Source organism: Phragmites australis, chromosome 4 (assembly GCF_958298935.1).
Source record: "Phragmites australis chromosome 4, lpPhrAust1.1, whole genome shotgun sequence".
Taxonomy (NCBI): domain Eukaryota; kingdom Viridiplantae; phylum Streptophyta; class Magnoliopsida; order Poales; family Poaceae; genus Phragmites; species Phragmites australis.
In genome coordinates, this window is record NC_084924.1 from 14,196,006 (window position 1) to 14,212,664 (window position 16,659).

Below are 16,659 nucleotides of genomic sequence, written 5' to 3' on the forward strand. Positions count from 1 at the left end.
CGACGGTGGCAATATAGACAAAGTGGCACATGATGATGCAGAGGAAGTAGATCGTGAGTAGTCGAGTCGAGCGCTTCCTAAAAATCTTATTCGCCCTTTATCGGTGTAGGATCCCGAGAGCACGGGTTCCAGAGACTTGCTCTCCCATTCGTTGGTGCACGTTGACACAGTGGATGGAGTAGTCTACGTGCGATAGCGCAGCAGAGAGAAATTGGCAAAATCCTAATTGCCAATATGCAACTCGTGTCTCACCTTTGTGCGGCGACTGACATATATAGAGAGAGGGAGAGTCGGCAGTTGAAATGCACCACGATCGGAGTCGGTTATGCCACCATAATCGGATTCTTAACCAACAAGATTTTTATATATTTATATGTTTACCCACGTAACAAAAAAATCACAAAAGGAAGTCAGACCCGCGCAAGCAATTGGACTCAATTTCAGCAGACTATTCACGTAGGTGCTATGCACCCGCGCCCTCCACCCCTGCTTAGGCCATAGCCCGACCCGACGAGCGAGCGCTCGTGTGTGTTCTTCTAGTCCTCTCATACACACATGCTAAGTTGGTGGAGGAGAGAAACCCTTTTAAGTTGGTCTCCATCCACATCTACTAGCAAGGTGGGACTAAAGAAACACACCTCCCTCACATAGTTGGATCTTTGAGATTTATTAGAAATTATACAAATATAATAGGCTAGGGCCATATATTCTAACAATCCCCCACCAAATCTTAAAGTCCCACGAAGATTTGTCTTTTTCTCAATATTGTTTGATATACTAATGTTTCAGTAGAGACTGTTAAGTTAAACATCTACCTAGAACATCAAGCTACACTCATTCACAACTTGGATAGTAGACTAAGCCTTGAATTGCAAATCTTATGCAAACAAGTTTCACTTGAAATCATAACTGATACTTAGCTGCCAGTAGGATACCCCGCTGGTGAAGCATATAAGTTGTACTTCATGGTCTTCATGAGTTTATTAGAGATCACCCAAATTTCATAGACTAAGATCAACAGTCAGGCTCATATAAGTGTATTCTTTCAAGAATGCCCTATAGATTAACATCTTCTCTTATTAGATCCAACATAACACATTAAGGCAATAGCCAACCTACCTTATAGATTTCGAAAGTCTTGCATCTTTACTCGAGTGAGTTGTCTGGTACTCTCCTTCAGTTAATCAATAGCTTGTTCTTCTCAGATCCTAATTCACAGGATCTCCGATCACATAGGTTGGGTTACAACTACTGTATAACTCACATGGGGTCGCATATCAATCTCCTTAGATGCATTATCTGTCACATTTCATGATAGTCCCTTTGTAAATTGATTTGCCATATTTTTAGCCATTTGGATATAATCCAATGCTATCACTCTGGAGTTTCTCAATTTCCTGATAGATTTTAATCTTATCTTTACATGTTTGGAGGATTTCATATTGTCCTTAGAACTGTTCACTTTGACAACAACTGTTTGGTTATCACGGTTAATAAGGATAGCCAGTATCGGTTTATCAATCACTGACAAATCCATCAAGAGCTTACGCAGCCATTCCGCCTCAACAATGATTGTGTCTAACGTTGTAAGTTCTGCTTCCATGGTTGACCTCCTCAATATGGTCTATTTGCAAGACTTCTATGAAACAACATCACTGCTAAGAGTGAATACATATCCACTTGTGGCCTTAATCTCATCAATATCGGATATCCAATTTGAATTGCTATAACCCTCTGGTACATACGGGTACCTAATATAGTGAAGTCCAAAATTCATAGTACCGAGCAAGTAGCGCATAACTCGATCAAGCATATGCCAATAATCATCACCCGGGTTAGAAGTAAACCGACTTAATTTACTCACATCAAATGAGATATCAGGCCTTATAGCACTAGCTAAGTACATGAGTGATCCGATTATCTGAGAGTATCCCAGTTGATCTCTAGCAATTCTTTTATTCTTTCGAAGTATTAAGTTAGGATCATAAGGTGTTGGAGCGATCTTGCTGTCTATGTAGCCAAAGCGGCTCAAGATCTTTTCCATATAATTGGGATTGCAAAAATGTAATTCCATTCTCACATCTAATCAACTTAATGTTTAAAATCACATCAGCCTCTCCCAAATCTTTTGTATCAAAATTTCTAGACATATATGATTTGACCTCATTAATCACATCAAGATTTGTTCAAAAAAATCAAGATGTCATCAACATATAGGCACAAAATAAATCTCTCACCTCCACCATGGTGATAATACACACATCTATCAGCTTCATTAACGAAAAATCTTGCAGATGTTAACATTCTATCGAACTTGTCATGCCATTGCTTAGGGGCTTGTTTGAGGCTATATAAAGATTTCAGTAACTTACATATTTTGTCCTCCTGACCTTCTACTACAAACCAATCAGGCTTATCCATATAGATTTCCTCATCCAACTCTTCATTAAGGAAAGTTGTCTTAACATCCATCTAATGAACGATAAGACCATATGAGGCAGCCAAGGAAAGTAGTACTCTTATCGTGGTCAGTCGAGCGATAGGTGAATAAGTATTAAAGAAATATTCGCCTTCTTTTTTGGTATAATCCTTAGCCACAAGCTGAGCCTTATACTTTTCGATAGTACCATCAGACTTAAGCTTCTTCTTGAACACCCACTTACAACCTATATGTTTACAGTCATAAAGTCGATCCGTGACTTTCCAAGTCTCGTTAGCGAGAATGGAATCCATCTCGCTACGAACAACCTCCTTCCAGTAGTCTGTATCTGTAGATGCATATATATCTGAAATCGACTTGGGAGTGTCATCCACAAGGTACACAATGAAATCATCATCAAAAGATTTTATTATCCTTTGTCTCTTACTCCTTATCGGAGCTTCACTATCATCCTCCTCAGGAACTTGCTCGAGTGGTTGTTCAGAATACTCAAGTGGTGTGATAGGTTCATGAGATATCTTAGAGGTTTGACTAGAAGTATTATGTATATCCTCCATAAAAAATATGTTCTCAAAGAAAGTGCCATCTCCAATGAGCATGTTAGATACCTCAGATTTAACTACTAAAAATCTATAGGCAATACTCCAATAAGCATATTCCAAAAAGACACAATCCACTGTCTTAGGTCCTAACTTGCGCTTTTTAGTTATTGGTATACTGACTTTCGCCAAGCATCTCCAAGTGCACAAATGATAAAGTGATAGTTTTCTTCCTTCTCATTCTTCATATAGGGTTTTCTCCTTATTCTTAGTAGGAACTCTATTTAGAACATGACACGAAGTCAAAAAGACCTCCCTCCACCATATCTTAGATAAACCCACAGTGTCTAACATGGTAATAGCTAGGTCAGTCAGGGTGCGGTTCTTCCTTTTCTTTTTTCCCAGGGATTTTTTTGGGTAATCAGCTCCTCGGCTACCCCATTTGATTGAGGTGAATAACGAGTCATTCTATCATGAATAATTCCATGTTACTCACAGAATAAGTTAAAATCACTCAAGAAATACTCTCTATCATGATCCGACCTAAGTCTTTTGATTTTCCTTTCAAATTGATTTTTAACTTCTTCCTTATAGATCTTAAAGTAGTCTAGAGCCTCATCTTTCGATTTTAACAAATACACATAACAAAATCTAGATGCATCATTGATTAAAGTTATGAAATATCTTTTTTCACCCTTCGTCAACACATCATTTATCTCGCAAATATTTGAATGTATGAGTTTTAACGTTGCAAATTTTCTCTCCTCAACTGCCTTGTGAGGCTTACAAGGTTGCTTAGATTGCACATAACTTTGGCACTTAGAACCTTTGAGAATGGAAAATTTTGGAATTAAATTCAAGCTGGAAAGTTGAGTCATACGATCAAAGTTTATGTGATATAACCGTGAGTGCCAAACACTAGCCTCATCCCCATTAATTTTGCTATAAATAGGTTCACTGATTTATTGCAGAAATCAGAAAGAGAAAAGCGGAACAAGCCTTCACACTTATAGTGTTTACCAATAAAAAGTCCATATTTCGACAGAACTACTTTATTGGACTCAAATATTACCTTAAACCCAACTCCATAGAGAACAAAACCGCTAACTAGATTCTCGTTTATTGAAGAGATATGCTACATGTTCCACAGCTGTACGATCTTTCCGAAAATAAACTTCAGATCTACCGTGTCAACGTCATGTACAGGAGCATGAGACCCATTTCCCATTAAGATGGAAGAATATCTAACAATCTGATAAGAAGAGAACATTGAACTTTCAGTACACACGTGTACATTAACCCCGGTATCAATCCACCAACTGGTAGACTGATTTATTGAAAGAACAATAGGTAGATTATCACACCCACTAGTTCCATCTCCAGTGTTACCAATGGTCATGTTGACAAACTTGGTGTTCTTCCCTTGATTAACCTTTGTTCCTTTACGATCTCGGCAATCTTTGGCCCAATAGCTAACCTCGCCATACACGAAGCAAGGTTTATCATCTTTGTTCATTTTCTTCTTCTTGAAGTTGGTGGTTTGTTTGGCCTTGTTATTTTTCCCTTTGTACTTATCATTAGAGGACTGTTGCACCATATTTGCACTAGACTGTCCATCACCTCCTTTGTTATGCACATCCTTAGCTCGAGCTTTCTCCTTAACATTAAGAGACATGATCAGACTATTAACAGAAACATCTTGTCTCTTATGTTTTAGAGCAGTTGCAAAATTTCTTCACGAGGGAGGCAGTTTGGCAATGATACCCCTAGCCACAAACTTGCTAGGTAAGGTACACTTTAGGAGCTTGAGTTCTTTTATAATACACTGAATCTCATGAGCCTGCTCGACTACTGATCGATTATCAATCATCTTGTACTCATAACATTGCTCCATGATATGCAGTTCATTGACTGCATCTAATGAACCAAATATTGCATTCAGTGTGTCCCACAACGCATTTGCATCCTTTATGTGCATGTATACATCACAGAGACGATCGGCAAGAGCGCTAAGAACACATCCTACAAAGAGTGTGTTGGCTTTCTCAAACTTCTTCTCCTCATCAGAGGAAAGAGTTCCTTCAGACTTGCCTGACGCAACCCAATAGCAGTTCATAGCCATAAGCCACAGAGTGCCTTTGACCTGTCATCTCTTAAAGTGCACACCGGTAAAATTGTCCGGCCTCAGTGCATCAGCAAAACTAATCATAGTTAAATCAAAGTACATACAATAAGTTTTTTGGATTGACACTTTCAAATTTAATTTAATTCAATTCTTAATATAACATGAACATAAAAATATGCAGACAATCAATTATCGACTATCTTGGATGAGCCCCGATAAGATTCGAGTAGAATCGACTAGAATTCGACCAACCCCAATCAACCTCGACTAGATACTCGAGAAGGATCTTGACTAGCTCACTCGAAAAATGTATCGACTAAAACACTCGAGTAATATATTGATTAGTTCACTCGATTAAACACTCGAGTAGGATTGTAGTGTACGTACCCGACAGTGACGTGAGATGCAAAAGCCCCCTTGATATTGATATAGTAGGCGATGACAAAGATGAAGTAATCGAAGTTGATCTCGATGTAGCAGATGACGACGACATTGCAATGTAGATGAAGTAGCACATGATGATGTAGAGGAAACATATCATGAGCAGTCGCGACGAGTGTTTCCCAAAAATCTTATTCGCTATCTCCTATACATGATCCCAAGAGTGACGGGTTTCAGAGACCTACTCTCTCGTTCGTTGGTGCACGCTGGTGCAGCGAGCTAGAGTAGTCTACATTCGACGGCACAACAGAGAGAATTTGATAAAACCCTAATTGCGAATATGCAACTCGCGTCTCACCTTTGTGTATCGGCTGGCAGATATATATAGAGGAAGAGTCCCGTAGTTAAAATGCACCACGATCAGAGTTGGTTACGCCATCATGATCGGAGTCTTGACTGACATGATTTCCATATATTTATCTATTTACCCGCACAATAAAAAGGAATAAAATCGCAAAAAAAATTGGACATGCTCAAGCAATTAGATCCGATTTCGGCAAACCATTCACACAGATGTCGTGCACCCGCGCCCTCCGCCCCGGCAAGCGCGCGTGTTCTTCTATTCATCTCATCCACACGTGGTAAGTGGATGAAGGAGAGAAATCCTTTTAAATTGATCTTTATTCACATCTACTAGCAATGTGAGACTAAAGAAACATACCTCCCTTACATAGTTGTGACTTTGAAATTTATTTAGAATTATACAAATATAATACCTGAGCTCATCTATTCTAACATTTTCACATGTGAAAGAAAAAGAATTGTAAACGAAATTAAATTCCGTGACTCTGATCACCTTCTCATTTCTGCCGGGTGATCTGCAGGTGAGTGGCGACACATCCCATCCTGCAAACACCTCACTGCGCCACCGGCCAGACTGTCGCCATCAAGCGGGCGGCGACCGCGCGGAGGAGCTTCTGCGGGAGGCGCGCTTCCTCGAGGCGTGCGGCGGCCAGCCGTTCATCGTCGGCTTCCACGGCCTCGTCCGCGACCCGGCCACCGCGGACCTCTGCCTCGTCATGGAGTGCGTCGGGCCGAGCCTCCACGACTACCTTCGCCAGCGGCGCCGGGGCAGCCCGCGGCTCCCGGAGGCCACAGTGCGCGCGGTCATGTGGCAGCTGCTGGCGGGCGCCAAGAAGACGCACGAGCTCCGCATCATCCACCGCGACATCAAGACCGAGAGCATCCTCGTTGGCGACATCACAGCATCTCGTCTGCGACTCTGGGCTCGCCATGTCCATGTCCGAGGCGCCGCCGTACGTGCCCGGGCGGTACGCTGTGGTACAAGGCGCCCGAGATGCTGCCGGAGATGCCCAGCTACGACGCGCTCGTGGACACCAGCTGGTCGCTGGGCTGCGTCATGGCGGAGATCATCAACGGGAAGGCGTTGTTCCAGGGCTACCACGAGGACGGACAGCTCTACACAATCTTTCAAGTGATTGGCGTGCCAGACGACAGGACGTGGCCTGGGTTCTCGTCCACGCCGTTCGCTGGACGTGGGGCCGGACAACTCCCGGAAGCGATGTTGTCCAAGGAACGATTCGAGGTCCCGAACGGCCTCCTCGCCTGCAACCCCGACAAGCGGCTCACGGCGGCAGCCGCCCTCAAGCACCCATGGTTCGCCAAGGTCGACGCATTGGAGGTTCCAAGTAAGGAAGGAGGAGGTGGCATCGGCGCTGCCCAAGGAGGGAGCTGCTCATTGGTTCTGCTGCTTCGCCAGAGAGACGGAAGCTGCAGTGTGTGAGACTAGATTTTTTTTAACAATGAGACTCATTTTCACGATTTTCATCGGAGATAGAGTCCTATGAGACCGAGAGCTCAAACCCTCGGCCTGCTCGATCATTTCCTAGAACTTTGCCACTGGATTGTGAGCCCATTTGCCTATGATATGTGACTAGATTAGAAAGTGCTTTGATCATTGCATGCTTGTTAAGATCTGACTATATAGATTGGTTAAGTACGTTAGAGATGCATAAGATTTTAAGGATAATGTAGAAAGAAATACCTTGAAATATAATATAAATGAGATGAATCAAATAAAATGAAGCCAAAAGAATAGTAAAAATATGGAAACACACCACGCTCGTGCGAAAACTTTCGCAATTTTTTCTCCTAGATATTGAAAATGTGGCTGTTACAGTACAAACCTCGAAATACATGTAGCACTTGTTCTGATGTTTAAACTAGGACAAATGTGCCACGAGGAAAGACTAAGACAAGGTCCACCGCTTAAGCTAGTTACCATCAAAAGTGACATTACTTACCTTTTCAATCCGACCGCATACGTAAGAGCAATCCGAGCCGGCGATCACTTATTTTAAAATCCTCCTTCACACGTTCAAAAGAGGCATTACTTACTTATCTTGAAGAAAAGTTTCCTTATTTGCCATCGAATGATAACATAATACCCTATGTATTATTGTAAAATTTGAATTTCCTTATTTGCTATATTTGAATTTCCTTATTTGCTATTGTTTATAACTTTAGAAATTTTCCCTAGAAAGAACAGCACAGCATGCGGAAGAGCAATCCGAGCTGGCGATCGATACGGTTACGGTCCCAAGTCGTCGCTGTTGTCTGAGCTGGCAATCCGAGTGAGTCGCCGCCAAGAACCCGCAGTCCGCACTGCACTGCTCCATCCTCCGCCGCCGCCGTCCTTCGCGCCCCATAAAAGGGCAGTGATGCCACGCCGAAGACATCTCGTCATCCGTCCAAAGATCCCGCCGAGAAGTCAATCGAGATGGAGCACCCTGAGGGCTTCATCTCCGTCAAGCCAGACGCCACCGCCGCCGAGGGGGCGACCCGCAAGAGGAGGCGCATCGCCGTCGGCAGCACCGAGGAGTACGAGGAGACGTGCCGCCTAGGCGATGGCGGCTTCGGCGCCGTCGTCAAGGCGCGCCACCGCGCCACCGGGCATACGGTCGCCATCAAGCACCTCAACGCGTCTGACGGCGACCGCGCGGAGGAGCTGCTGCGTGAGGCGCGCTTCCTCGAGGCGTGCAGCGGGAACCCTTTCGTCGTCGGCTTCCACGGCCTCGTACGCGACCCGGCCACCACGGACCTCTGCCTCGTCATGGAGGCCGTGGGACCGAGCCTCCATGACTACCTTCGCCAGCGGCGCCGCGGCGACCCGCCGCTCCCGGAGGCCACGGTGCGAGCTGTCATGTGGCAGCTGCTGACGGGCGCCAAGAAGCTGCACGAGCGCCACATTGTTCACTGCGACATAAAACCCGAGAACATCCTCATCGCCGAAGATCACACGGTCGTCAAGATTTGCGACTTTGGGCTCGCCATGTCTATGTCCGCGCAGCCGCCGTACGAGCCGGCCGGCACGGTGCCGTACGAGGCGCCCGAGATGCTGCTGGGGAAGCCCGACTACGACGGGCTCGTCGATACCTGGTCGCTGGGCTGCGTCATGGCGGAGCTCATCAAAGGGAGGGCTCTGTTCCAGGGCTACGACGAGGAAGAACAGCTCCGCGAGATCATCGATGTGCTCGGCGTGCCAGACGACAGGACGTGGCCGTGGTTCTCGTCCACGCCGTACGCCACGGAGGTGCTGCCGGAACTGGACGTGCAGCGGCACAACCTGCTGCGCGAGTTGTTCCCTGAGGAGAAGCTGTCCAAGGAAGGATTCGAGGTCCTCAACGGCCTCCTCACGTGCAACCCCGACAAGCGGCTCACGGCGGCCGCCGCGCTCAAGCGCCCATGGTTCGCCAAGATCGACGCGTTGGCGCTGCCAAAGAAAGATGAGGTGGCATCGCCGTCGCCCAAGGAGACGGAGGTGCCGATCGTTCCTCCGGATCGGAAGCTGCAGTGCGTGTGACTTGAGAGTATTCTGATCTCTATTGCCTATGCATGTAAAGATCGATCTGTCTGTTGACCCTATTCTTCCGAACAGATCCTGTAATGTTAAGTTCTTCTGTAATGTTGTGAATTTGTGATATAAATCACATTATCCTATGATGCTCTTGCCATTCCACAGCTCTTATCCCGTTTTAGCAGCTCTGTCTTACCAGTTGAGTTTGCTATTAGAAATTCACGAAATCTCAAAGAAAAAAAAGCGAGCACTTGTGCAACCGGTCCTGCACAAGTGAAGCTAAACAAGAACATTTATCAATAAAAAAGAGACGCACAAATCCTCGGCGGCACCTGCAGGCGTATTGGTGGCTGGTGCCCGACGATATGCCCGTGGAAATCCTCGGCTGACTCGCCACGGCGCGGGCAGCTTGCAGGGCGTGGCGCGCCACCATCGACGCCCACCGTCTCCTGCGCGCTGACCTCCTCCCGCTCTCGGCGGGCGGCATCTCCATGGACTTCAAGGGTCACGACACTTTCCAGAATATTTCTCTCGACATGCAGGCAACACTGGAGCAGTCCTATTCCGCGTATCCAAGGGGAGCAACGTGTTTGGATTCAGCCCCGGCAATTCATTGGCTCACCAAAAGTTTGACGTAGGAATAGGGCTCTGACAATGATAATGTTCTTGTTGGCAATGACAATGATAGGGCTCTGCATGAGGACTTGCCTATCATCTGAATAGCTCGAAAGTTCAAGATTTGGGAAAGTTGCACCCAACAAGATATGATTATTTTGCAGAAATGTATCAAAACATAATGCGCATATATTCTCTGAAAGTGATCATATCTGAAATCCACGAGCACATCGCCAAAGAATATCTTCAACCAAAGATTGAATGCTCATGCAGGATTACAACCAGCAGCGCTCATTGCGTACACAAGGAAGTTCGAAAACGCAATTCACCCAGATCTGAATCCTTTGCTGAGATTAATCTTGTCTCGCAAAAAATGTGAGCTGCGTGCATCCCCGATGAACAAAGAAAACAGAAACAAGAATTGAAACTCCTGCTTCGCTCTTGTACTTTCTGCAAGGTTAGCCTTCAAATGCATTTTCTCAGCCAAATAATCTTTTGAACTTCTGCATATAGAAGCTCCAACATCAACATCTCCTTTACGACCTTCTGAATCAATTTCTTTACCAAGACTTAAATCCATGCTCATTCCCATTCAGTGATAAACATAGCACATGCAAAACTTGCCCATTCAAAAGTAGATGTGATGAGTACCAATGCCAGATTCTTTAAAATGGATCCAAAAATTTTATGAACAGTCTCAGCAAAAAGAGAACAAATTCCGTTGTATTGATCTGAACCACCAAGAACTGAAATTTTTCACATACAATTCAGGTCAACTCACAACAACTAAATATTAAACAAATTATCCCCACTGTCAAAGTGCGCTAATACGTGATTTGTTCATAGTTTTGGGTGTTGGCTAACCCAGAAATACTACAACATAATGGTTAAGCACTCATGAACTTACAACTGTAGCAGGTCCACTTCCACCATAAATTTAAAGAAAACAATGTCATACAATGCATCCGCTGCCTGGAAACACAAATGTTCAGAACGGAACAAATGCAGAGGTAGAAGCACATACATACATACAAAATGAACACGGGAATCTGAAGTATGCAAATCACAAAAGTGGATAGAAGGCACAGCAGAATCAATAGATCATGATACCATTGTTCAGGCAGATACCTATTTTTCTGTAAATTTCTTAACTTTTTCCCTTCAACGATTCTTTCTCTGACTTTCTGATGAACAAGTGTAAGAAATTCAAAATTGGTCCTTAAATGTGTGATGTCATATTATCAACAGTCTCCTTTTCTTCGCTCTAGTATATTTGATGACGGATTGACGGAAGCATGGAGCACCATTGGTCAAAGCACTGTCTTGAAATAAGGAGAGCAATAAATCAATCTTTGAGTACATGACCATACAAGCACCAAGGTGGTAAAGTCATCCTTCAAGTTTCAACAAATCCATATAAGCCTCAATACTTTATTTTATTTTATTTTCATCTTGTTCCTGAAAATTCTTTAAGAATTGTTGGGTGGGCCCAAATATTTCAACCAAAACTGAAAGAAGTTCAAAAAGATTTGGAGTGTCCTGCATCAATTAGTTTTATAGAAAATTAGAAATTAACTTCAGCTAAATAAATTCCATGTCTGCATAGAATAGCATAAATTCACAACAAGCATAGTTTGTATCAATATCTACATCATATATGTTGTTGGCAGTGTTATCTGGACACGGACACGAGTGTCGGAATTTGACTCAGACTCGGGTATCCGATTCGGCAAAGAAAATTTGAATACGCGAAATACAACTCGGAATCTGACACAGATATCGGAATCCAACTCGGATTCGGGGTGTCCGATTCGACAAATAAATTTGGACACGGGTGTCCAGGTAACACTGGTTGTTGAATGATCTAACAAATTCAACACTGCTAGTCAACTTTTCTAACGCAACAACATAGTTAGATGCATTCTTCCCATCATCTCCACAAGGAGCAAAACCAGCACATGAAACACCTTTGTGGAACTCTAACTCATGTTTTTATGGGCCTTATTTTTATGGACCTCTCATGTTTTTCTGAAGGAAATGAAAAAGCAACCAACAGCCCTTCATATGTAATCCACAGAAATCAATCCCATAATTATGTAAAATAACAATGAAATGCATATCAAAGGAACCTATCAACTTGACGCATGAACTAGAATAAAAGAATGCCCTCATAAATCTAATTACCATATTACCTTGGTTTATATACATTGTATTGTAATCTACAAACCATGAGCTGTGTGGTTCATGTCCTGTTCACCATGTGTCACAAAATTAACTTTCCTTAAACCCTAGCTTAGTTTGGCATTTGCTTCACTTTAACTTTTCCTTTCAAATTTATTGGATTATATCTTGTCTAATTTCTCAGATTCACACTGTGAAGCAAGCAATGCACATGGCTTTTCAGGAACATGTCATGTTAGGACATGAGTTTCAGACAATCTCCTCAGACACCTCAACAGCTTATGAAATGGTCTGGTCTTCAGTTTTGGCGGTGTCACCAGAAATCTTCACAGCTGCATTGCCCATTTTTGAAATGATGAAATCTGTTAGCATCTCTAACAATGATAGCCCTGTTCCTAACTAAGGTCATGTACTTGATGGCAGTATGGCAGTCTCCACATACACGGAGATTCTTTGTAACAAAAATGGTCTTATCTTCACTAAGACTGAGGATACCAAAAGCTATTGCTAGCTTTTCGCTATGATAAAGAAGTGCCTTTTCCTTTTCCTCTTCTTCTAGATCTTGCAAAACAAAACTGGTATCAGCCTGGTAACCCAGTTTCTTAATATCTATCAGGATATTATCCAGTTCTTGATATATGTCAGGTGAACGTGAATGTGATTGGTCTCCACCAACAAATGCATGTAAGGAGCCATTTATCTCAATCCAACTGCAGCCAGGACTCTTCTTAAAGCCCTTAACCTTCTGTATTACTCGAACTTCTGCTGCCTCATCGAATCTCCCAGCAGCACTGAATATGTTGGACAGCAGAACAAAGTTGCCAGTTCCCTCAGGTCCTAGTTTCTGGATCATCCTTGAAACTCGCTTTCCTAAATCAATGTTCTTATGAATCCGGCAAGCTCCAAGCAAGGCTCCCCACACACGAACATCAGCTTTCAGTGGCATGCTCTGGATAAACTGATAGGCTTCGTCAAGGAAACCACCTCTTGCCAAAAGATCAACCATGCAGATATAGTGCTCCATCCTTGGAAGTATACCATACTTGTGCGTCATCGTATGAAACCAGTGCTTCCCTTCAGTCACAAGTCCAGAATGGCTGCACGCAGATATTAAGCAGATGAACGTGACATCATCTGGTGCAAAACCTTGATTCTTCATGCTTAAGAACAACGTAGTGGCTTCCTTCCCAAGTCCATGAATTCCATATCCCGCAATCATTGTATTCCATGATACAATATCCTGAGCTAGCATCTTATCAAAAACCTGCCTGGAGAGATCAATCCTTCCACACTTTGCATACATATCTATTAAAGCATTACATATAGAGGTTTCTGATGCAAGCCCACGGGTTATGACAGAACCATGACTGCACCTCCCATGCTGCAAAGCGGCCAGATGTGAACAAGCTGGGATCAGCGATACCATTGTCGCGAAATCCGGCTCCACATTGCAGTCTTGCATCTTCTTGAAGACAAGAAATGCTTCCTCTGCATTGCCATTCTGCACATACCCAGATAAAAGCGCACCATAAGAGACTGTATCCTTGACGGCCATTTCATCAAAGAGCTTTGTTGCTTCACCCAAGCCAGCCTTGGCGTACATCGAGAGAAGTGAGTTCCCTGCAGTGACATCTGCATGGATCCCAGATTTAGCAAGCAAAGCATGCAGCTGTGTGCCCATATGAAGATCAGCATGGCTCGCACAGACCCTAAGGGCGCTTGCAACAGATGTTGGAGATAGAAAGCACTGTCCTCCTTGAGCTAGCATGTCCTTGAACAGACTGAAAGCTTCTGCCAATCTGTCGTAGAGCACAAAGCCTCCAATAAGCGCACTCCAAGTGACCTCGTTCCTGACAGGCATGCCATGAAACACCCTGCAAGCATAAACCAAGTGTTTGCATTTTGCGTACATATCCAACAGCGCAGTGCCAACAAGCACTCGTTCCTCCTTTTGATTGAGACAGGCTCGAAGGCAGTAGGCATGGACGCTTGTTCCTTGGGACAGCGCCCCGTACTGGGCAAGAAGCGGAAGGAGGGAGACGAGGGTGGAGGCATTGGGTCTGAGGCCGGCGCGGGTCTGCATGTCGAGGAGGTGGGCAATGGCGTGGCCGTACATGCCATGGTGCGTGTAGCCCGCGAGCATGGCGTTCCAGGCGACGACGTCCCTCGTGGGCATTTGGGCGAAGACATTGGTGGCGGCGCCGAAGCGGGCGCACCTGATGTACAGATCGATGAGGGCAGTGGAGACGAAGAGGTCAGTGTGGAGACCAGCTGCGGCGGCGTGGCGGTGGACGGCGCGGCCGCAGTGGAGGTCAGCGAGCGCAGAGCAAGCCTTGAGGACAAAGGGGAAGGTGTACTTGTTGGGGGCGACGCGGCGGCGGAGCATGCAGCAGTAGAGGTCGATGGCGGCGGGGAAGGGGCCGCGCCAGGAGTAGGCGCGGATGAGGTCATTGTAGGCGCGCACGTCCGGTGCGGGGATTCCGTCGAACACCTGGCGGGCGAGGTCCAGCTGCCCGCGGGCGATGTGCTGCTCCAGCTCTAGCTGCCATCCTTTCTTGCCATTGTCCTCGTGAGAGATGATGCCGGAGGGAGGCGGGCGGAGGAGGGCAGCGGCGGTGGAGAAGAGACGGAGGCGAACTCGCGGGAGGTGCATGGCGCGAGCGCAAGGCGGCGACGGCCTCAGAAGGGCGGTGGTCGCAACAACGCGACGACGACGGGTGACGAGGTGGTGGCGGCGGACGCATGGATACTTCGTGGCAGCTGCAGCATTGCGCAGGGCGGCTATATTTGGGAGTGGAACGTCGACCACTCCTCCCCGGCACACCACCCCCACGCCGCCGACCACGCTTCCCCCTCCTCCGCCGCCAGCCGTTCTCCGCACCCAAACAGACCCTCCCCCAGCGGCCGCGGCCGCGGCCGCCGAATCCTAGGAGAGGACGATGGGCACAGGCACCGAAGGCGGCGACGAGCACGGCGATAGCGTACTGGCAGGAGGCGGAGGGTCGGCCTTCCTCAGACGGACGACGGGGAGGGAGTCGCTTAGCTGACCCGACGAGGAGGGAGTAATTTGATTTCCTGAAATTTGGCTCTCTTTTGATCTCACGACAAAATAACTAAATTTGAATATGCTCTAAATATCTGACATTTTATCCATACAAACTTCAGCTGAAGTGAGGCTAATTCGAAGTGAGCATTATGACCATGTTACGGTCGCAAACCAAACATCATTTTAGGTCAAAGAATTTACGATTGTCACAGTTACAATGTAGCAAAAATTGTGATTTGTTACTTCAAATAGAGCAAACACGCTCGGAGAGGATCCGGTGATGGAGGCAGGAACAAGCCGTTAACATTGGTGATGAAAAATTTGACATGATTTTTTATATGAAAAACAAAGGAGTAGAGGAGCGAAACCATCGCTAACTCTATCTTTTGGTTTGAGATTACGACGATCGGGAATGACAACATATTAGATAGTTTTTGATTGATTTGATTCAAAAACACAAACACACTAGGTCATCTTGAATGTTCATGTTAGCTTCGAAACATGATTGGATAAGATTTTCAAAAAAAAAAAGAAAGTAGTTTCATCCATTTAAGTGCAATCTTTTTGTTTTCCTTCGTGATTATACACATAATTTAAGTGGCATGTATGTTCTGAAAAATATTTGCAGCCATTTCAGTTTTTGCCCCACATTCGTTTCCAATGCATCCAACGTCTCAGGTATTCATATTTGTTTTCGGACCTAGAAAGAAAAGAAAACAAAATATGGTGGAGCCCTTTCCCCACACCATATTGGAGCCGTTTAACACTGAACCATAACATGTAACAAACCTTAACACAACAAGGTTAACCTACTCAGATTTTGTTGTTTGACTAAACTAAGCGGATCAACTGGATTAGCCATACAAATATGTTGCAAAACAGATAAAAATCTCATATTATCACATTATTTTTTCGCAACAAATCTCGTGTTATTAGAGTATTTTCATAACAAAAAATATCGTATTATCAAAGTACTATTTTCATGTGACCAATCTAAAAATATGTTGTGTACACATCTGACATAGTTAAGACGCTTGACCGCCCAAATTCTAAGTGTCACATATATTTCTGACCGGGGGAACATGATTGGATAAAATTTTCAAAAAAAAGAAAAGTAGTTTCATCAATTTAAGTGTAATCTTTTTGTTCTCCTTTGTGGTTATACGCATAATTTAAGTGGCATGTATATTTCGGAAAAAATATTTGCAGCCATATCAGTTTTTGCCCCCCACATTCATTCCCAATGCATCCAACTTCTCAGGCATTCGTATTTGTTTTCGGACCCTTAAAAAATTGAAAAAAAATATGATTGAGCCTTTTCCTCATACTATAATACTGTTTGGTAGAGCTCCAGCTCCACATCAGATCTTATATTTATAGGTTAAGATTAAGTGCTTTAAGTTTCTATTTTTAGACTAAAATAAAAAAAAGCTCACTTAAATATTTTCAATGTAC

The 16,659-nt window shown here is 44.5% G+C and overlaps 2 protein-coding genes and 1 pseudogene across 2 annotated transcripts; 2 read left to right on the forward strand and 1 right to left on the reverse strand.

Moving 5' to 3' along the window:
- Positions 1-6,058: 6,058 nt before the first annotated feature.
- Positions 6,059-7,289, forward strand: LOC133914616 (putative cyclin-dependent kinase F-2; annotated as a pseudogene).
- A 996-nt stretch (positions 7,290-8,285) lies between these two features.
- LOC133914618 (putative cyclin-dependent kinase F-2) lies at positions 8,286-9,368 on the forward strand. Its single transcript, XM_062357688.1, has one exon. It carries the CDS (start codon positions 8,286-8,288, stop codon positions 9,366-9,368), a length of 1,083 nt encoding a protein of 360 aa, XP_062213672.1.
- A 2,759-nt stretch (positions 9,369-12,127) lies between these two features.
- Positions 12,128-15,215, reverse strand: LOC133915770 (pentatricopeptide repeat-containing protein At3g16610). The gene has a single exon (XM_062359065.1). The coding sequence runs from the start codon at positions 14,809-14,811 to the stop codon at positions 12,472-12,474; it is 2,340 nt and encodes a 779-aa protein (XP_062215049.1). The 5' UTR covers positions 14,812-15,215; the 3' UTR covers positions 12,128-12,471.
- Between the last annotated feature and the right edge of the window lie 1,444 nt (positions 15,216-16,659).